The sequence below is a fragment of the Scomber japonicus genome, chromosome 6 (genome assembly GCF_027409825.1).
Source record: "Scomber japonicus isolate fScoJap1 chromosome 6, fScoJap1.pri, whole genome shotgun sequence".
Taxonomy (NCBI): Eukaryota; Metazoa; Chordata; class Actinopteri; order Scombriformes; family Scombridae; genus Scomber; species Scomber japonicus.
This window is the reverse complement of record NC_070583.1, coordinates 10,522,890-10,545,630: the sequence shown is the minus strand read 5'-3', so window position 1 is coordinate 10,545,630 and position 22,741 is coordinate 10,522,890. Positions and strand designations below refer to the sequence as shown.

General features: G+C 40.2%; 1 protein-coding gene across 1 annotated transcript; it reads right to left on the bottom strand.

The window, feature by feature from the left end:
- Window positions 1–3,366: 3,366 nt before the first annotated feature.
- On the bottom strand, window positions 3,367–21,224 carry LOC128360869 (myelin protein zero-like protein 2). Its single transcript, XM_053321409.1, has 5 exons — window positions 21,024–21,224; window positions 6,619–6,788; window positions 6,088–6,298; window positions 5,192–5,372; window positions 3,367–3,733 (listed from the first exon to the last, which is right to left on the bottom strand). The coding sequence occupies exons 1-5, from the start codon at window positions 21,076–21,078 to the stop codon at window positions 3,577–3,579; spliced, it is 774 nt and encodes a 257-aa protein (XP_053177384.1). The 5' UTR covers window positions 21,079–21,224; the 3' UTR covers window positions 3,367–3,576.
- Between the last annotated feature and the right edge of the window lie 1,517 nt (window positions 21,225–22,741).

Genomic DNA, 22,741 nt, shown 5'->3' with positions numbered 1-22,741 from the left:
CTGTAATCTGATGGACTGTTTGATGGAGACTTCCATCTTCAGTTGGAAGATAAAGTGTTATGCTTCCTACCTGGACATGTTCACGCACACACACACAGCACTGCATTGTGTTCTGTATTCTGTGTGTGTGTGTGTGAATACAGGGGCTCTCTGTCTGGGTACAGTAGCATGGTCTCACTTTCAGCAGAAATCTGTCTCTGTGGCAATGAAAGCTGTCCCCATTTAGTGACTTTCTGGCGACTCCGGTCAACAAGAGACCTGTTCTTCGGTTGTCAACACTGGAGGGGACTAATAAAGGTGAAATAAATTGCTGGGGCCAGATGGTGCATGTGACCATTATCCTTGAGCCAAAAACGTGAGAGTCCTTCAGTTTTTTTTTTTCATCAGGTTATACACATTGTGCTGTTGTGTGGAGGGGAGTAGGTGATGAAAGTTTGCTACACTCGATGTATTTTAAGGATTTCACATGCAGAGAAGCTTTTCCCAGAGCTGTCACAAAAACGTATGAGAACATTACTCAATAGCTATAGGAGGTCCGACTCTATACAATACAAGGAGAATAATAAAGCTGACTGTCCACCTTTATAATTAATGGATTAATAACGGTAGGGTTTGGGTGTATGTGTGGGTGTGTGAAAATTTCAGCTATCAGTATAAGTCCCAGTGTTGCTTACAGTCACATACCAATAAGGTGATTTGTTTTCTCCTTCTGGAGACTGTGCTGCCAAGCCCATATTTGTGTGTCTGCGTGATGGTGTGTGTGTAAGTTTGTGTGAAGGAATTTACACATAAGTGTGCCAGGTACAACCCATCCTAAGGTGAGGAATGCATACTGCAACAAGCGAGAGCTGAGGCAAGCAAGACAGAGAATAAATGTGAGGGAGAGAAACCCAGCGAGGAAAACATGGGCGCAATGTTACCGTTCCTTCCTTTATTAAACAGAGCATATTCGTCTATTCTTTAGAGAAATGCTTCACATAATGAACACATTGTGCAAAAGAGATTCTTGTTAAATGAGTCATAAGCAAGGATTGGTTAAGATCACCTCTCCCAGGAGTTTGCTTCACATTACCTGTTAAGATAGATGCATAAATATACACAAGTCAGTCTAGACTCATGCAGAAAATGTTTCAATCAGTGATTCAGCATTCAATTTTGATTTGATTGAATACCAAACCCATCAATAAGAGAGAACAACAACTAATATGTGCCCAGTGTGCCTCGTAGAATGTTCAATATCAAATATTTATTTCCTTTCTTTTCCCCAACCTACTTAAAATCCCTTTAAGCAACCACCAGAGAATGAGCATGAACTTGATGCAGGCACTGTGGTAGTGTTTGATAGTGATAGATGTAATGAAAGCACAGTAACATTTAAGAAAACATTTGTATTCTCCACTCAGAATGTAAAATGTTGTCTGTGTTGTGTTGAATACTGATCTATTCAGGATGCTGCTGAAGAAAATAAAAAACAGATATTTAGATGTTTTGGATGGCTGAGAAATTATATAATACTTTCCAGGCTGTGTGAGAAAAAAATCTCATCACATTATGTCTAAGACATGTTAATGATTGTATTTGACTGTCTTCATTTGTGAATATTGGAATAAACTACTAATCTCTCGATCATGAAATAAGCCCTGAATGTGTTAATTTTCACATTCACAGTTGATTATTGGTGTGGCAGAATTATTTGGAAACCGGCGTCTAAGCTCTGTGAGAGTAATTAACAAACAAGATTATCTAGAGGCTCCACTGTTGTTTTATCAGTTCAACACTAGTGGCCTTTCTCCACAACAAAATGTAATTATTTAGCTTGGATAAACAGCCTCTCTGTCTCTCGCCCACCCCCCTCCATCCCTCTGTTTTTGTATTAGTCAACCCTGCTCTGCCCCCAACTACACTCTTACACATACACAGACAAACACACACTCAGACACTATAGGTCTGTCAGTCAGTAACTAAAGCTGCACCCAGAGGGACTTTGATCAATGCGCACAAACACACACACACCCACACAAAAGATATCGAGTAACAAATACTAACATATTCGTAGTCATGAACAACCTCATCCAACAAACAGCACGATCCCAGTGAAGTTACACAGGCGGGCATAATGAACCTGCAACAGATTAAATAGCAGTCTGCAGTGGTTTGCTGCAGCAATGCTTGCAGGTAAACAAGTAAAGAGCTCTGCAGACATACAGACACCATAAACACACGACACACGGGAGTGCATTAAAGATAATGATGCATAATAAATGTTGGATAACAAGATTACTCTCTTACATAATAGATGAAATCTATCAAATCATGCCAAGATGTGTGTGATTATTTGTCTGATGGACCAACCAGGGACTGCCAAGATCCCCTGTATACACATGATTTAAAGTGAAGTGTACATGTGACACAATGTGGTAAAGATTTAAAAGTTTGTTTTTTTATTAGAAAATTGTTTTTTTATAAAAGCTCTATAACAAACAAATACAGTGACACTTTTAAACAGAATATAATACTTCTGGCATTATCTAAAAAAAATAGAAAAATCTATAAACATTGCTAGGTATTACATCACAAGTACGACCCTCACAAAAGGAAGAAAGACAAGTATTATAGTAATTTGTTAGTAGACGTGATGCATTCACAGGCGCAAGGACATTTTGCATTCAAAGGGTTTTCAGATCTGACTGTGCGCTCCCACTCACATCATTCAGCACAGGTGCATGGACATAGTATTTGGCCTTCAGACTTAATGACATCAACAGAACATTTATACGTTGTTGTTTTTTGTTTTGTTTTTTTTGTTCATAAAATCTGATGTGACACAAGCACCTTAGCCTACAGTTTTAGAATAAAACTGCTTTCAGGGAGTGCTCCGAGACTGGTAGGTATTATGATGATGTGGTTAACTGACTGAAATGCAAGACCTACAGTATCCCAGTATGAAAACCTCATAAAATATGATACTCCATGAAGTCAAACTGAGGATGGGTTGTAAATCTTAGGCACCCATAGAAATTTAAAGGTCACATGTATGGCTCATCATGGCAGCAGCTGCCTTACTCGCTGACTACTTATATGCCAATATCTTCGATGGAATACACTGCCTGTTGCAGCTCATTTTGGCACACTTAACAATAGCCATGTCTTCAATAACAGGCCTTTTTTTAAACATGCATTGACTCTTTTTTTTCTTCAGGACAGCAACCAAGCCAGCTTCAATATAACAGTGCCTCTTACTTCATAAAGCCTGCTGTTTTAATCAGATTTCTTCCCTTGTATGAATATTTCTGGACTAAGGTTACATTTAATCTTGTCTTCAGAGACTTCATCAAAAGCAGTGCTTTGATCTCTTTGTTCTTATTCAAAAACTTTCAAACAGAACTTTCTATCCGTTTTCCTGCCATTCTTGAACAATGTGCTTGTTTTCAACACAGCGGCAATGCTCTCTTCAACGAGGCCCCAGTCAGCGGGACCATGGAACGTAATCCACGGGTGCCATCTGGGCATCCCTCCAGCAGGCTTCCCGGCTGGCTTCATATCAGTGGTTTTTTCTCTCTATCTGTCCCCACCTTCTCAGTCGGAGTCGTCACCGCCATCGTCGTCTGAGCTCGGGGCCTCCTCCTCTGAGGAGCTGGGGTCTTTGGTGCTGGCTTCTGAGATCATGCCGTCTGAACTGTCGATCTCTATGGATGTCTCTGATAAGTAGAGGTGGACGGCCCTCGATGGGTGACTGGGAGTGGGACACACACACACAGAGCGTACAAGAAGAGCGACGTAGCACACGCACACAGAAAGGGAAATGCATTCATGCATGAAACATTCATGCATTATTTATGTATGTGCATGTGTGTAGGTCACACACGATATAGACAGGACAAAGACAAGCAGACAACAAAAACACAGCAGCAGGGACAAAGGGTTAGAGTCACACAAGTCTCAACTTGAGAGTGATTGGGTAAAATAATTCCCTTCCTTCATCAACCAGAGTTTTGGGTTTTGAAGTCTGAATAAATCAACCAAGATGACAGCAAAGTTGTCAACTTTTTCCTTGAGAGGCACAGCTTTTGAAGTCTGGTGCATAAGTTACAGTATCGCAGCACAGTTTCAGCATTAACCAGTTAGGGCACCTATTACAGACAGATCTGAAAACCCAAAAGAGAAGCAAAGAAGTCCCAAAGGTTACCCAAGAAAAGACATTTTTCACAAAATAGCTCATTGTTCAAAACAGACAACAGGCCATCAGAGATACGTCTAAATGACAAAAACATTTGTTGAAATTTAGAGTTGATTTGGAATTTAATTAACATATTTAAGTGTGAAATGTCTGTTTCCAACAAGTGCTCTGCACCACATTTGCATTTAATAGCACCTTCTATATTGCTGCAGAAGTCACAAAATGATGCTAATAATACCACAGAATCTCAGAAAAATACAGCCATATAACATCAGTAGTGAAAAAAACAGAAATGTACACATCCTTCATCCTGCAGAGCCATAAGGACCCCCATTACGTGGATCAGACATATGATATGGGAGTTGATAAGAGCTTTATATGGGTGATAATGTATCCCATGATGTGATGATTAATACAATAGTTCAATAGAAGCCATGAAACTAAGCTAATTCATTGTTCCACAGTTGCTATTGTTTTTTAAAATAACATATCAAACGTGGCTGGAACTGCTGTGGTATGTTGGGGTTTGAAATGTATTAGTAGGGAAGTAAACAGCAGGAATACAGCATTGTTCTACCTCTAAATCATCAAAACATTTACTCTAAACAGGAAGTGTGTTTTGGAGCCCATTTAGCTGAACAGGAAAAGATGAACTGATAAAACAGTTGTTTCTTTACCAGAAATGAAAGGCACACAGTGATATAATTCAAGCTAGACAGCATTCTGTTTTTGGTTCTGTATCTACAACTTCTACATAAAGGCACATTCTCATTTATAATTCTCCTTAATGACAGCTGCCCGTCAACTGGTCCACGTTTTGGATCCAAAGACTGCGGTTGGAGAGGAAGCAGGAAGAGAAAACATCCAGTAGGAAAAGAGACCCATGACCCAAGAAGGAGCACCACTTGCCCCGATCCCCAGAGTCAGACGGAGAGCGAGAGAGGAAGTGTGCGATTCTTCTGTTCCTCTCTCTATCCCCCTCTTCCTCTCTCTGTGTCTCTTTCTTGGTCTTACCACGCCGTGGGGTCTTTTCTCTCTTTGCGTGGAGCTTCCTCGTGCCCGTGCACATTCCCTTCATGCCTCTCTCTCTTCCGCTTGCACCTCCTGCAGGACACGATGATGATGAGGAGGATGACCACAGCAGTGATACCACCTCCGATGGCCAATGCCAGAAGGAGAAGCTCTGAGAAAGAGGCTTTAGAAGAGAAACACAGGAACCCAGGCTGAGTACGATTGCTTGACATTTTCAGAGTTGTTTCACAGTGCATTCATATGTATGTTTGCTTTATTGGCATGTTTTCATTGTATGACATGCTACAGTGGCATGGTCCACCAGCTCAGTCCATACTGAAATATCCTAACAATTAATGTGGATGGATCGTCGTGAAATTTTGTTCAGATATTTGTGTTCGCTCGAGATAAAATATAGGCTTTGGTGATCTAGTGATTATACCATCAGCACCACCAGCAGGACATTTTCAGGCTCTTAATGAAATGAAGCACTTGACAATAACATATAGCCTTAAAGCCAAATTAAACAATCCAATTAATATATCCCAAAGTAGGTCATTTAAACATAAATGTGACAACCAAAAGTCACAGCACCGTTGATACATGTACTATAGCATCATCTTTGTTGATGTTTTAATTCAACATATCCTGAACATTTGCATTACTTTGAATTATATTTGTGTTAAAAGCATGATATAAAATTCATAATAACATCCATTCAGAAATTTGCAGGAAATGATTTTCTTCATTTCATTTCTGACATTTAATTCCTGTGCTGGTTGACTTGTGCTGTCCTCTCTTATTTGGCATTTCAGCATGAGATTAAATGTGAATCAGACAAAAGAAGACTATGTTAATGAAATACTGGAGGTAATATTCTGAAAATCAAACTTGCTGACCTGTGGTGACGACACGGAGTCGAATCTCTCCAACCGCGCCATGGACATCCGGCGGATTCTTGACATGACAGAAGAAAGTGCCGTTGTAGGTGAACTTGACCTCTCGAATTATGATGGAGGCATCACGGCCCATGATGTCACCCGCCCAAAGAATGCGCTTCCTGAAAATGCCCTCTGTAGGAGGATACGGTCGCTGCTGGTAGTGGAACACCTACAAGTAGAATCAGTTGATTTGGTTTTATTGATTGGATTGTCACAGATTTGGAAGTTATTGCAATATAAGACGAGAGCTGCTGGAGAGAAAGAGAAAGACCCATCCTTGCAGCATTTTTTCTCTATTCTCAATATGCACACACACACAGAGACACACACAAGCTGTCTTGGTGGCTCCATAGGGAGTTTGATGACTCACCGACTCCTCTCTCAGTCATCTGAGGGGGTGGATGCTCCCTGACACAGTGAGGGAGGTTTGATCTCAGTTTCTTACGAACACACACAGACAGACAGACAGACAGGCACACACAAACTCACCGACTCCTCTCGGCCCGGTTTTAGTGGTCTGAAAGTCCAGGATACCACAATGCTGCTGGGGTTGATGCGAGCGGAGCTGTCGAATGTGCACTTCAGACGAACATCTGTCCCATTGACAGCTTCCATATCCCCTGATGTGTATATACGCATCCCGCTGACCTGCAGCACACCTACAACATACGAACATATGGCAGAGCAGAGGAGTTGATTTCAAAGGCAGAATACAGGGCGTGCAGTATAAAATCAATACATACATAGATGAATACACTGTGAAACAAATCTAATGCTTCATTTGAATTCACCCTCATCAGTAAATTCCTGCCTAGCAAGTGCATGCAGTGCACCCAGTGACCCTACCTCTGCCTGTGCAGAGCTGCTGCAAGAAAAATCATTAACTCCAAGTTGTCACTATATCTGTATTAGATATATCTATTATATACTGCACTGAACTTCCACATATTGGTCCAACTGCTGAAGATTAGATCTGCGAAAAGTGAGAGTGAACTCCCTTCAAGCATCTCCTTTATTATGTCCTGAAACTGATTTTGGATCGACAGGCCAAATCTGTGACACTTTTTATGAATAATAGCCACTTTAGCTACACACTCGCAGTCAGGACAGGCCTGAAATTGAGAGTCAGCTGTATATTGTATGGATATGGACTATATCAATCTTTACAGTATGTGGTAGACCTATTAGATGGAAAATGAATGGACTGGAAGAGTGGAGAGGGGATATTGGCAATGATTTGACTCTTCCATATAATGATGGATGGAGCACCAAAGAATGGCTAGCACTGACACACACACACACACACACACACGCACACACACACATTGCATGCTCTGTCCCAGGAAGCGACGTGCTTATTGCTGAGTTCCTGCCTGGCAGACAATAAACATCACGCCTCACTCCCTCTCCCCAAAAAATCTTGTTTATGGATGCGGATCCAACCTTATTCGAAAGCAGCCCTGCAAGTGTGTGTGCATTGGTCTAGTTCTCCATGGAATTTTATGAACAAGCTGTCTAGTCCAACTCACCTGGGCTATTTATAGAGAGAGCTCTATACATCCTAATAATATCCGCAGCCATGTCTAGCCTTATTAAAGTCAGTGCCAAAGCACAAAGCATATCCTCCATGCACAGAGCTAGCAGCACACACAGTGAAGGGTAACCGAATATATTCCTCACATCATTAGCACACTTCATGTGAGGACCCTGCAGAACAAGCCAAATACTTTATGAGAGCTTTGACTGACACTTGAGCCTCACAGAGGAGCTGTCTGTGACTCAATGTGTCATTCCAGGCCTCAGTTTTAAATATGAGGTAATGGTTTTATTGATGCAGTCAGTGAGCATTACAGTAATAGTCTGACGTGTATAACCTCTAGCTGACTACCATGAATTACAGTATATCATAAAGATTTATTTCAGCCCTAAAAGGGCGGGTTAAGCTCTATTCTGCCATTTAAAAAGTGCATTAAGTGAGTTTGGGTGGGTTTGAATTGTGGGGTTTTTCCATTCAATGAATGTCAACATAAGGCTCCAGGCAATGAAATGAAGAAGTTAAGAGAAGGCAACTTGAGCCATATCATTACTCCTGTCCTGCATTATAATCACAGTAAGCATTAATGCAGGAGCTAGCTGGGAAAATGTCAGCAGGGGCTTGGCTCCTTGGGCAGCATGTTCTGTTCCTTATTAGGCTGGAGAGAGTTTCCTGTGGGCTGGGTTGAGAGAGTGGGATGGCCAGACGGCCCCCACACAGCATTAAACAGACAGGCTTCTCTGTCATCGCCAGCTCTAACAGCGCTCTAACAGCCTAATGTGTTTTAAATGAGCCCGATGAAACCTGGGAGGAGAGTGTACAAGTGAGCAATACAGGCTCACTGAAGAAAAATGTCTATCTTTGCTGCCCGTCTTTGCCGTCCATCTGACTCAAAATGATATTTTTCTTGAATAAGAAATGATGCCAAAAGCAGTGAGATTGCTGCTTGAGTGGAGAAAGATGTTAAAAATGTTTTCACTTGTTTAAAGGCAGTGACAACATATTTTGTCATTTAGCCTCTCATTTGACAGAATCACAAAAATTTCTGTCAAACATAGGACAATTTTGGCCAAGTCATTTTTTTTTTGCTGTTTTATATGTGCTCATCTCACCAGTTTGAAGTGGGTTGGAAAAAGGTGATGTCACCTACTTCTTTGATGACATTTGGTGGCTTTTTGCAGCATGTTGCTGTTGTATGTTGCCAGTATTGTCAAACAAATCTAATCAAACCACACCCACACCGCCCTGATGAAGCAGATTATCTGGGGGTTTTACTGTTAAACACTTCAAATAATATCTAAGATGCTGTTTTCCACCCTTTAACTTTAATTATTCTAGGTTCAGTCATTAATACTTTCTGTTATACATAAATACTTAAGATCTGAAACCAAGTTTTTTCAGACTTTTAAAGGTGCAGTGTGTAAGATTTAGTGGCATCTAGTGGTGAGTTTGCAGATTGCAACAAACGGAATACTCCTCCACTCACTCTCCCCTCGCAGAATATGCAAAGGGTCTCTCTAGGGGCAGTGTTTGGTTGGTTCGTTTTGGGCTACTGTAGAGACATGGCGGTGCAACATGGAAGTGGACCTGCTCCCTATGTAGGCGATCATACACTAATTAAAACAGACTTATGAATATTATATTCTCTTTCTGCCAAGTCTGTTCCACTAGATTCCATTAAATTACTCTATTAGTATGATGATTAGCTTTGATGGATGGACTTTCACGCCTCCTCTTCCACTTTTCTCTCTCTCCCTCATCTGACTTTTCGTGTGTGTAGAAAGTTGGAGGATTAAACTGCCTGTGTTCAAAATACTGAACATCAGTGTTGGCTGTATTAGCTCAGCTAGTAATGACTTTCTCCCTGGCAAGTGTGTGTGTTCCCAACCTTAGCAGAAAAGTCTGAGCCACAAGGTAAAAGTCTCATATCCCATTTGAAAGTTGAGAGAGAAAAAGACAGGTGAGTTATTTTAAAACTGATAATATATGGTTTTCTGTTTTTATACCTAGGCAAGGATACTATCTCCACATCCTTATGTCTAAGGATTTTGTGCACATTGAGACTGGCTGAGCTGTAGCACAGTGCCTATCTTCCTTTCCCAAACACGCTATAATGATTCATCATGCTTCATATATCAGGAGAGAAAGGGGGTCCTGCAGGCCATAACACCTAATTTCCTCCCTTAACCAATCTATTTACAATACACAAATTGAAATAAGCGTTGCAAATCTCCTTCGAACAACAAGAAGTAAAACACTTTGAAGTGTGCCGTCCTTTGACACAAGCTGAGCTGATTAAGAATTATGGTTAATTGGGCCTTTTTGCAGGCAGAATGGATATTAGCAAAATGACGGCAGTGTTAGGGCTACATACAGTGCCTCAATTACGAACTGTAGTAATTTCTCCCTGTAGCTAAAAGTACATGATCACTAATCATTCATTAGCGAGTGCTAATTGCTGAGGAGGATGCATGCCATTACATGAGTGAAGACATTAAGAGCATAGAATTTGACTCATTTAGAGAAAGAGAGGAGAGAGAGAGAGAGAGATAATGACAGAGTGAGTTTAAGTGATGAACAAGAGCGTGATGATTACATAGATGAAAGCAAGAGTGCTGGATGGATGGAGAGGCCGGAGCATGTATTCCTCAATATTACATCAGTCTGTGAGGAGGAGATAAGATAATTTTGGTTAAGTGTTTGCTTGTTTGTCTGTCTAATCTTCTATTCCAGCGTGTCTCTCACTCCAGTCTAAGTCGTTCACTTGTTTATGTCTGAACATCCTGCCTGTATGGCCAGTGCTGACCACACCCAGCATCCAGAGACAGACCTTTCACGCTTATTAAGATGGAGTTATGTACCCTACAGAGGAGGGCAGGGTAGAAAGTGCAGACAAATATATGAGTTTATCGTTTCAAATATTGAGGACATTGTCTGCACATTGTCTGTCTCTAGGAGTAAGTTACATTAAGGCTTTAAATGTTTATAATCTACTTTGTCCAATCTGTTTCTATGCTGAGTTATTTCAAGTTGACACAAAAGTAGTGCTGATTCATCAAGAGGAAAAAAATCTAGACTTTGTTTATTTTGCTCATTGAAGTTATGAAATGTGAAAAGGAGATCTATTTAACTCCTGAGAGGTCTTTAGAAAGACTAAATTATTTTTTTTTTCTTCTTTGTGTGCTGACACTTTTATGTTTAATAGTCGAATTGCTTGAACTTGAATCTACCACAGCAACAATTTAAGATTTTCCCACATCAGATTTCACCTCAGGTCAGCATCTTATCAAAAACAAACTTCTGGAGTCAATGCTTGTGCATATTTTGGTCTATGTAAACTCCAGATGTTTCTATAAGTCGTCAAATATTATCCTTCGTTGTTAGTCTTGTGTGTGTGTGTACAGTATGTGTGTTCTCGCGCATGTCTTTCTATCTTTTGGAGAACCAATTTCAGTCAAAAACGTTTCTGACATTTTGGCCATTCCTCACAACTTCAAAGGGCAATTTGAGGATGAAGACTTGGTTTTAAGATGAAGGTTAGAATTGGGTTTAGATTCAGTTTAGGGTAACAGCTGGGTTTAGGCATTTAGTTGTGATGGTTAGGATAAGGGGGGTTGTGTCCTCACAAGGCTATAAAGACAAACGTGTGTGTGTGTTGGTGTGTTCGTGTCAGGCTTGGCATCTCCCAGGGGACTCGCTATTGGCACAAGACCAAAATCTTTTTACAGATCTCGTACATGCACACGTAGTCTCCATTAGATGTACCGGTGTTGGCGTTAGTCCATATTATCTGTCAATATGTCCAATATATAACAATAAAATGAACTTGCTGAACCTTTAATGCACTTTATGCTACCCGTCAACACTCGGTGGTACAAACTGCACTGGTCGACTGGCCCATCTGAAGCCAAAGAGAGCAAAATACTTTCATCGACTGTAGAATAATCAAACCATGCCCACTCAACTGTGATTAGGTTTGCTTGGCTTGGCAGTCATCCCAAGATTGTATAAAAGCCTTCCAAAGAAGCAGAAGAAATATCAAGTAGTGTTTGACCTGCCCTTATACTATTTCACCCAATGTCAAAGATTGTAGGCATGTTTTAAAGTGCATAACCACTATGGTAGATGCTTTATAGTGTGTTTAGTATCACATTACCGGATATATCTGTCCTGTGTCAGTACAAAGTCAAGGTCTGGCAGAACATATTTCCATCCTGCTATAGCTGAAAAAATATTGTGTGTTGTTTGTACTAATCGGCAAAGTCAAGTCTGTCATGTTATACTCTATATTTATTAAATAAAGTGCTCTTGGGGAGCAAATACTACTGCCAAGACTGAACAACAGTGAAATATGTTACTCCTTGGACCGTGACCTACCTTTACACCACGCTGAAATCTCTTAAAAATATTAGTTTGACATTTCGGGAAATAGGCTTACAACCAGTAGATTGAAAGATAGGGAAACTGAAAGAAAGCAACATTGGTATATTTCCCAAAATGTCAAACTATTCCTCTAAGTGTTTTTTCTTTCCGTTCCAGCAAACGAACAGAAAAACAAGGGGAATATTTCCCAAATCTTTGCATTTTTTTTAAGCCATTCTGGGTGTGTTTCACACAGTAATGAGGCATGCTTGGTATATGGAGCTCTTGCCATAACTGCTCTGCAAGCATCTCCTCTGGTATTCTAAATATTCCCTTTGAATATCTCAAAAACAAGCCTTAATGCACAGTCCAAGTCTTTGTCAAAGTTTCTATGTCACCTTGTGACTTGAGGGCTTGTTGATATAGCTCATGAATATGTGGATTTGAAAACAGAATATAGAGATTAGAGAGAACATAGCTGTTTTTAATAAGAATTAAGAACATATATCCATGATCTGATTATGAAATCCAGGATGCAGGGATATGATAGGCATATGGATCAGTTACCAATCATAGTTTAAGAAGTGTTTTCTTTACACTGCAGACCTGGTCTTTTCTTTTGCCAAGAGGATGTGTCTTCTTGAACTTTAAGAAAGGAGAGGAAACACTGCAGGACAAATCAAGCAGTTGGCACAACTCTCCGAATCAGGAAATTGGTTCCATTACATTATTTCCTATACGTTGTGTTTGTGCCTTTCCTCTCTTTATTATGGCTCAGAAACAAAGGGACCACCAGAGGAAACCTGAGTCTCTGCTGTACCAGTTTTGGAGGAAACACTTAGGACAGGACTAAAGACACAAAGAGCCCAATGGATTACAAAGAGTCTCTTCTCTCCTTTGTAAGAGGTTTCACAGGCCCAGGTTAGTTTTCTTTTTTTTTCTTTTTTGTAACAAGGCCTATCTTTCATGGATGAATCAAAGGCTGGGAATAGTGGGTTCAGGTAACAGTGTGTTTGCAGAATAGGACATAAAGTTGAGAGAGAGTGTTGAGTGGTGTAATGGGAGGGAACCCTTGAGATGGACATAAGTGTGTGAGTGTGTAACATACTGTACTGTAGACTTCCTCCACACAGGTTTCCGTTAATTCCACTCAGACATGAGCATAAAGTTTTGCCAAAACAAGCAAATATGGCTAAAGGTAGTCCGTAAGGTCTATGACAGATTGTGAAAACGAATTTCCCTTTGGAAAGGGTTAGGGTTAGGCTATCTATCTATTATTCACCTACTTTTGTGCTGTTCTTCAGGAATTGATGCCCTTAGTTCCAGTTAGAGGAAACATTAATGCAGCAGTATACAATGATATTTAGACAATAGTGTGATCTCAACATTGTGGCAGCAGTTTGTAGAAGGTCTTTCCTGTTTCAGCATGACAATAGCCCTGTGTAGAAAGCCAAATTATTACATCAAGGTTTTCTCAGTTTGGTACATAAGGGCGCACTCACACTAGGGCCAGTTGTTCCGTACCGTGCTGAAGCACGAATGTCCCCCCTCTCCTGTCCCCCGCTGGCCTGCACTCACATTACCTCAAACCCAAGTGTACTCAAGCACGGTTGCCTCTGACACATACGTTGCACAAAAACATATAGGCAGTACTCATAAAACATGCACAGGTGAGTGTTTGTGTGCTGTGTGCCGGTAAAACACATCACAGCCAATCAATTAACACAACGCACTATGATTTAAAAGTCCAAGCTTGTTCTTCTGAGTCATGCTTGTGTAGTATGCAGTACTACAGATACTTAGAAGTCGCCAAATGACTTATTTTAACGAATTTTGTTGATAAAATGCAGATTTGTAAAATATTACTTTTTATGAAGGTCACAGTCACAGACAATAAACTTACCATTTCATAATTGTGGTAGCAGCGGTGCAGCAGATGTAATGAAGTCCACGCAGCACGCTGGATGCAAACTAATATTAAGCCTATAGCCTATTCATTATAATGTCCATGGACATAAATTGAGTTCTTCTGCCTTAATAATAATAAAATAATACACAAATAATGGTCAGATTGGGAACCCATATGCATAATGTCTCCTCATTGCATTTAGTGTTGCTTGAAATGACCAGGGCTCAACTAATGTTGCCTTTCCCGGGAAAATTGGCTTCTTTTTCCGGGGTTTAAAATGTATTATTTTCAGGAAAAATATTGATCCCTAGTGCCCATGCATGACTAAGTGTACCGTGCTCAAGCTCACCTCTTCCAACCGTTCTGTGCCAGGGAAGTGTACCGTAGTCAAGCACGGTACACTTGCACTCACACTAGTCAAATAATACGGACTTTAGGGGGCAAACGTGCTTGGGCACGGTACGATTGCCTAGTGTGAGAGCCCTGTCCTCAACCTATTCCAACACCACTGGGATATGAATACCAGCTACTTACGAGCCAGGCCTTATCGCTCAACACCAGTAGCAAATCCTACTAGCGGCAGCAGATACCTACAGCCAGGTTCTAAAAACTCGCTAAAAGCTTTGAACCAGCTGTTGCCCATGTTTTTGGAATAAGAGGTTTAACTATCACATATGGGTGTAATATTTGGGCAGCCGCATACTTTTGGCCATGTAGAGTGTGGTAAAAAAAAAATGAAAATGTGCACACAGCATAGCATCTGTTTCACTTCTCTCAACACAACGTTCATTTACAGTCTTATCTGTAAATTCTTTACTTTTATTTATTCTATAATTATTATCATTGGTGCTAAGCTCTCTCTCTGCACTTCAATATTCTCACTTGTCATGAAACAGAGCAAGCTGGACTATTTTATTTGGACATTCTGTTGATAGAGTTTGACTTTCTGCAGGCGGCCCTGTTTTCTTTCAGCCATGGTGACCATCCTTGCACGTGCCTGTTAAAAAAAACTGAAGCACTAAGCAAATGTTAAACCTTCCATGAATTTGATTTAGGGGAGGTCACTTAATAAAGGGTAGCAGTGCAGCCATTTATTTATATGAAAATGACAGAAATTGTTATTTTGATATTGCATTCTTTTTTTCTATTCCTCCCTCTCCGCTGTGCACACATAAACTTTCCCAAACTACAAAAATGTGTCTAATACACTCTAAAGGTCAAGGTAAACACAGAGCAAGCATCCATCTCTTTTTCTAACTCTTTCTTCCTCTCCCTCTTTTATACCCCCTCCTGCTTCCTCCTGGACAATTGTAATTCATCAGGCAGCTGTGTCCCAAGGAAACGTGTGGTGGGTGAGTGAGGATAAGAGTTTAATCCATCAAACCTCTTCCACTCCCACCTCGCAGCTGACTCAACAACTTCTCCCCAGGATTATAAACTCCTGGGGGGGGGGGTCTGCTGCATACGCTTCAATCCAACTCGCCCACAGCCCACAGGCTCCTGTTGGGTGGACAGTCCAACCCTCAAAAGCCAGCTTTAGTTTCACACATTTACTATGAAGCTAAACTCACTGTATGTTTGGCGTCCTCCAGTGCAATGAGTCAGAGTGGATGCAGTCCCACTGTGACTACCACCTCTGCTCAGGACCTGCTTTGCTTTCTGTTTTAAAGGGAAACACCATGGATTTTAATCATGAAGATCAGATTACTTGTCACTCAGCCTGTAAACAGTTTTATAATGTTGTCTGTGGCTCTGAATGGAGATTTTAAAGCCTGACTATGTAACATTTGATAGAGCAGTTAAAAAGAATGAATCAATAAGTAATCAAACACAGCCAAGCTCGATTTTCTTACACTTCGTGTCTTTGCTGCTACAGCTGTACTTATAAATATTGCAGTATAACTGGTATTACTAAGTCTGTCAGACTTTGTGACTCTTCCATGCTTGTGCTTCTGGTTTTAGCATTTAGCTTCATCCCATAACTGTCAGTTCTGGCAGCAGTGGCCACTGCTTAGCAAAGGTTACATAACATTAGTAAGTACACAAGTACTACAAGAACATAACTGATGTCATCAAGATCATCTACAATTTGAACACTCATGGGTGAAGTTTGGAAGACGCATGAATGCCGGATATGGAAGGATGTAATAATGGTATTATGGGAAATGTAGGTCTAAAAGTCAGGAATCTGCAATTCTACTGCAATCAAACATCTTTTAAACATCTGTCTCTTGTGAGTAGCCAGACTCAAAAGTGAAAGTGCAATGCTAAACCACTGGAAGGCCTCTTAAACTAGTCATATCAGAATTAGCAGACAGATAACAATCTAAGAGTAGCTTTCCACAAGTGTGGAAAGCTATGTAGCATCATTCTTACTCTGCTGCTCTGTATTCCTTCCCCATCCTGGTACTGTATATTAGCTGGACATTGGACTGTCACACTCTTTTTGCACATACGCCAGAACTAGCCAGAACCTCGCACTGAAAACATCAAACTACTCTTGTATATATCAGTCACACAGTCACTTGGGCTTCAATGGAAATGAGTGTCAGGTAATTACGGTTTAGTGAGGAAAAACCAGATAAGTGGCAGCTTCGGCTATACTTTCAATACAGTCTACTTTTGTTAGTCAGTCTTTTAATAACAATGGCTGGATGTTCTGGAGAACATACAAAAATCAGATACTGTACAAAGAAAAGGAAATTAAGACAACGTCACAGAGCAACCCTCCTACCCGGGAAATTCTCTTATCATGACCGGCCTGCATTTAATCGCAAATGATTTCACAAATGACAGCTGATAATGAATTTCCCCTGGTCTCTCTGAAGATCAAATGACCCAGATAGGTCTGCCGACATTGTGTGCAATTCTGTGATTTATTATTCATTCTGTAAACGTAATGGAGGTGTTGCTTTAACTGGAAGGTTTACTTGTGTACCCTAACTTTAAACAGTTGCATTGTGTAAGAACAAGTGAGCTGCCAACAGAAAGTATGTAATGCGCACAAATATGCAGTATCGCATGGCACAGATGCAGATTAACACTGACCATGTGTCTGTGTGTGTGTGTGTGTGTGTGTGTGCATGAGCATGCATGCACGCGTGCGTGTGTGCACAGGCACTCGAACCTCAGATCAACCTCCAAACACAAACATTTTCTATTCGGTGATGAATGCATTTCAAATCCTTGTTTACACTTGGAGCCCAGCATAGTCTCATGTTTTAAACATTACACAGGGAGTGCCTTGCCTTCACAGTCAAACTCCTCACAGATGTATCCAATAAGCCCACTGTGTTAAGGATTGGTGTGTTTGGTGTGTTCTTGCACTTGAACGCGTCATTGTCAACACTACACACACCCCAGACAATCCCATCCACCCCACACAAAGACCAGACGTCCTCCTAGGTGTGTTAACACAGCATGTCAAAAACCACAGCCATGCTTCATTATGCTGACCTATTATTATGGAGAGACACCATGGCAGAGAGATAGCTGTCATATACCAGTAACAGGATACAAGAAGCTGCTCATTTATTGTAAACCGAGTTAAATAGAATAAATAGAGTTCTAAACAACCAGTGTAAGCACTGGTATGCTGCAGTCAATAGTCCTGTGTGTGTGCGTGCATGTGTGTGTTAAACCTGTAAGTCAGGACAGGTTGGAACACGTCAGCCTGCAAGCATTTCAGGCGACTGGTTGAGGAGGAAATTTCAGAGGAAGACATAAGAAGTTTAATTAAAGCACCAAAGGAAAAGAAAAAACAATTTAACATCAGCAGAGAGGATTTTTTTTAAGCCTTCTATCTGTGTTTGGTCAAGACAGGCAGAGAAATGAGAGTCATGTGTAAGTTGTTTAAACTAATCTAGTGTGTAATTAGAAAAAATAAGCTTATATGTTAACTGCTACTACACTACATTATCTTTCGCAACAAATTGATATATATTAAAAAAACAATGAATCACATACAGATTATGTCCGGAACATATGATAATAATCAAGAATTTGTCATGACTTTCTTATTTAAAACAAGAGAACAATGTGAGGTTGTAGAGGCAATGGACCGAACCACCAACCGTAATTGTCACTAGACAACAACTGTGAAGTTAGATAATTGATTCAATATTTGATTCACTGTTTTTTTTATTGTACATTTCCCTCCCTCTGGGCAAAGCAGACAAATGCTCCATGGCACCAGACAACCAAGGGCCCTAAAAGCCTGACGTACGACACTGCGTATCAAGTGATTTAGAAAATCTGCACAATTTAAGTAGAACATCAGATAAGGGTTGAGCCTGTGTAAAAGTCTGGTGGTACATACTTGTAAATAAAAGTTGGTGAAATCAGATTTCCTCAATTGGAAAAGCTGGGGCTGATTGTATTGTGCCAGCACAAGAAGACTGTTTTGTTTCTGGGTCTTTGTGTTTACAGTACTTGATTGGAACTTGGAGGAGAAAGAGCACATACACCACACCACAAAAGGTGGCATGAGGGCCCAACATCCACTTATTTGCTTGGAGGCCTCAAAACTGCTTATCCTGACCATAGTTTCAATCATTTTAAAATGTACATTAACGATTGATGGAAAAGCAGAATACATAAATAAATTGATCTAGCAAGCTGATGCAGAAAAGCTGCTGCAGAACATGATTTTGGTGTGACTGGAAGTTTTTATTCTAACTGTTGTGGTGAGTGCTCTTCCCTGAGTGCTGTGCTCCTGACTCAGTGAGTCATAAAACATAAGAATTGTTCATTCATCCATCTTTAACGCTACATCCATCACAACACATAAATACAAATGAATATGATCTGGTTACGGTCTAGTCTACAGAGCAATTCCAAAGAATAATAAATAATAAAAATAATAATAAAAATAATTCTCCTCTAAGGATACAGAGCATTGAGCATGTTGGACCTATATAGCGAGTGGTAGTACTATGCAACAGTAATTAAATCAAAGGGAGTCCTTTTGTATACATTTTATTTTGTCACAGGATCTGTTGATTTATATTTTCTATTCTGAGGGGAAGGCACCATGGTGTGATTAGCACCTTTGTAGTCATGTGCTGCGGTCATATGACCTGATGATACTATATAGGTGACACCTAGGTCCTCAGCTGTGATTACTAAGCCCTGATGAAGACCTCTGCGTTAGGTCAAACATGTTGGCTTTTTAATATGCAGTAGCCAGTTACAATAAAGGCTTTTTTATTTATCCGTTCCTCGCTATCAGTTTTTTGGACTGCCTGGATATATTTTTTTATTGTCATAGACTGATCCCCGATTACCGTAGATATACATCTACAACTAGAGCTACCAACCATCTGTTCTTTAGCAATTCCAAAGTGTTGGGAAAAGAATACCCAAAAGTATTCTGGCACAAATTATGATTTATAGTGTTTGTTACAATTCCTGCCAACACACATTTGATGAAATACACAAAGGAGTAGTGCATTTATCTTTGAGAGCGATGAGGGATTTTTTTTTAACCAATGCAACACTTGCTGTGATTATGTTTGGAACAACGGTTAGAGATGTGGTTTATTGTATTTGAGCTGTGTCATATCTCTGTAAAAAAAAAAAAAAAAAGTGAAAAAAAAGGCTCTTTGAAGCAAATCTGCGGATGAATACTGACTGTCTTTGATCAGTGCGACGTATCAAAAACAGTGGATGGCTGATGGGTAGGTGTGTTAGCTGTGCTTAAGAAGAAATGCCATGGTTTATATAAAGGAAGAGGAGGGACGGATGAGAATGATTATTTTGCACATAATCAGGAAAATGAACCGGGCCTGTTGACTTGTTTCATCATGCCCTGTCGTTTTGCAAACACAATAAAGCCAAAGGCAATGAAAGTGATTACAGCAGCACTGATATGAGAACTGAGATGCTGCTGAGCACCAATCCGTTCCAACATGCCTTCCTCCATCCTCATGCTGTTATTTGATTATCTGTCCCTCTATATCCGCACAATATATTTAGTCATGATCTGTCTGTGTCAGCCTGTGACCATGTTATGACTGATCTGCAGGCACATGCTCCTTGTAAACATAAGCAGCTTGCTTGTTGTAGTGAATCCCTACATGGTGCTTTGGCAGTAGATGGACACGTTCAATCAATATAATCCACTTAAGAGGGATGGACGCAGATTACTTCAAGGTTAAACAACCTGAATGAATTGCCATTAATAGACCAATTTCTGATATTAAAACATTTTCCATTAGCCGTGCCATTACAGCATTTGGATGTGAGCAGCTATGATAACAATTGAATGTAATTTATCTGTGTTTATTTCCATAGTTGTGTATATCTGACAAGTTGTTATGATCCAACTGAAATATCCTGGACCCCCGTCTACGGGAAGCAGGTGGACTTATCTGCGTCCAGCGGGTCACATCGCAGTCTCAGTGACGTGTAAGCACGGATGCAGATTAATAGGCAGGAAAGGAGTGAGGTTACATGCAACCAAAACACAATGCCGCAAGGATCTGATGAAGGCAAATACTGTAAAGTCATTATGTTGTAAGAAGTAGCTGCTTTACGGCTTTGACAGGAATTCTTCAATGGCCCACCCGGTGCCACTGTGCCAAATTTCTACTTTCCAATGACGCACGACAAACGCTCAGAGATGGAGGTTAGGGGTCCCTGCGGAGCTTGACTTATGGACAGACAATCAGGGGTTCCTTATTTACTTAGAAACAGTAGAGTCTCTAAGGGGCCATCCTGCTTTGCCTTAAGATCAGTCGTGGGATGTTAAAAACGACCGCCAATGCAAACTTCTAGAAAGAACACACGCAAAAATACTTGCTCAAACAGATATAGGCCCGTTTATGTAATGTATCACTATAGAGGCAGTTGTATTCTAACTGTTGGGGAGTGTATTTATATATAGGCTAGCGTATCCTGAGATGGACACATAGCAATAAAAAATGATGTACCATTGGTTGAACTTTAAAGATATAAAAATTCAAATATTCACTTAAAACACTGGCCTGTACGCATAATACAAATAAAGTGTTGAACAGAAACCCACATCAAATCAAAATCAAAATATTTTCGCTCGGATTACGCGCTCACATATAACCAAGGTCTCACCTGAAGCTGCGAGTCCAGTCAGGACGGTGAGGAAACAAAGCCCCTTTACGCACATTGGATAAACGGCAGGCTGTCCGATGACCAAGTAAGCAGGAGTGGACTCACAGTGTCAGGAAAACTGCCTCGCAAGTCTCTGGATCCCCTTTTGAGAGGGTCGAAAACATGAAGTTACAATAAGTCTTCTCCTCCACCTCGTCTAAACCAAAGACGCGTCCCAACCCGCCGCTGTCCTCATACATTTCATTACAGCACCCTCCCACAACATTTTCGGGCGGAGTAACAAGTCATCGACTCTCCTCGCTAGTTTCTTATCTCTCTCTCACACATGTTAAACCTTAAGCCGATGAATTTTTGAAGTCACCCAACCTGTTCTACTGCTGCGTAAAACACATGTAAATGTCTTGTGCCGTGCCAACGCTGTTGCGCAAACACGTCATGTTCATATATATCAGATACTATGAATATCTAACCTCATATGATATCATTCATGATACAATAAAGCAGTATCTGATATTTAACAATACTGTGCGCTTCGACACGGCTAGTGAGACAATTAAGTAACTTTATGAAAGCGAATGTTTCGACTTGAATTAAAAAAGTCGATTTAATCGAATTAATCGAGTCAAATTAAGTCAAATTATTTCTTTATGTGAATAAAGGGAGCATGCGAGTTAAAAAGTCACAATGTAATCATCTAATAACGCTGTTAATTTGTGAATATCAACTGATCCCTCTGGGCCACGTCAAAAACCACAAAGTTGACGCTGATTGGATGATTCTAAAAAAAACAAGGTGATAAAAGCTTTTTCCCTTTTATCAATATATTTAACATAACAGCCAAAGTTCATTTTGAAACGTGAATAGTTATGTAATTAGTATCATCTGACAAAACGGGATTCATATTATTGTAGGAAAGTATAGTTAATTTGAATATTGAGTAAGATGAACATTTAGGATTGTGGACAGAGCGCATGAGGAAATCTGTGTCTGTCTCCTTCAAAAGTGTGTCCCTACTCTGCCACTTAATGATGTGTGATAGTTTAAGTTAGGACCCACAACGAACATGAATTCAATAAACATTTCCATTAAAACTGCGTAGGTGCTTGTGACTGGTGTCCCCCAATTAAAAATAAATAAATAAAAGCACTAATTAAAACAGAAACAGAAATCAATGATATGAAATCATTAGCAACACATTTATCAACAAAGTCACAAAAATGGGAATGATAAAATAAAACATGTGGAATATGACAAAAAGTAATACCTCTGGGGGTTTGGGAGGGTTACTCTAAAATTGTGTTCCGATACAGTTTCTAGTTAGGGGAGAACGGGATTGGTTGTCACACGGGTTGGTTGCCACATTCATCAGATCTCGGTCCCTAGAGGGCGCTGTTACAAAGTGTTGGTACTATCAATTTCACAATTTAAGGGAGATGGTATGTCCACGGTCATTTCTGGAGTAAACCACATTGAGGTGAGAGGATGTTTAGTGTTTTTCATGTGAAAATGTAAATATCCAACTCTTCAGTAGTTTTCTTCTAGGCTTATACACAATGAGTTTATAATAAAATAATCATTACCATAATCATTATTTGTAAGAGAGAGCAATAGTTAGGTAGGGTTTTTTTTCATAGCTGTGCCAAAACATGTGGTTGGTAGCTTTGCTGGTAGCAAAAAGTCCCAGTTGGAGATGATTGTCACATTATCTAAAGAGAAGA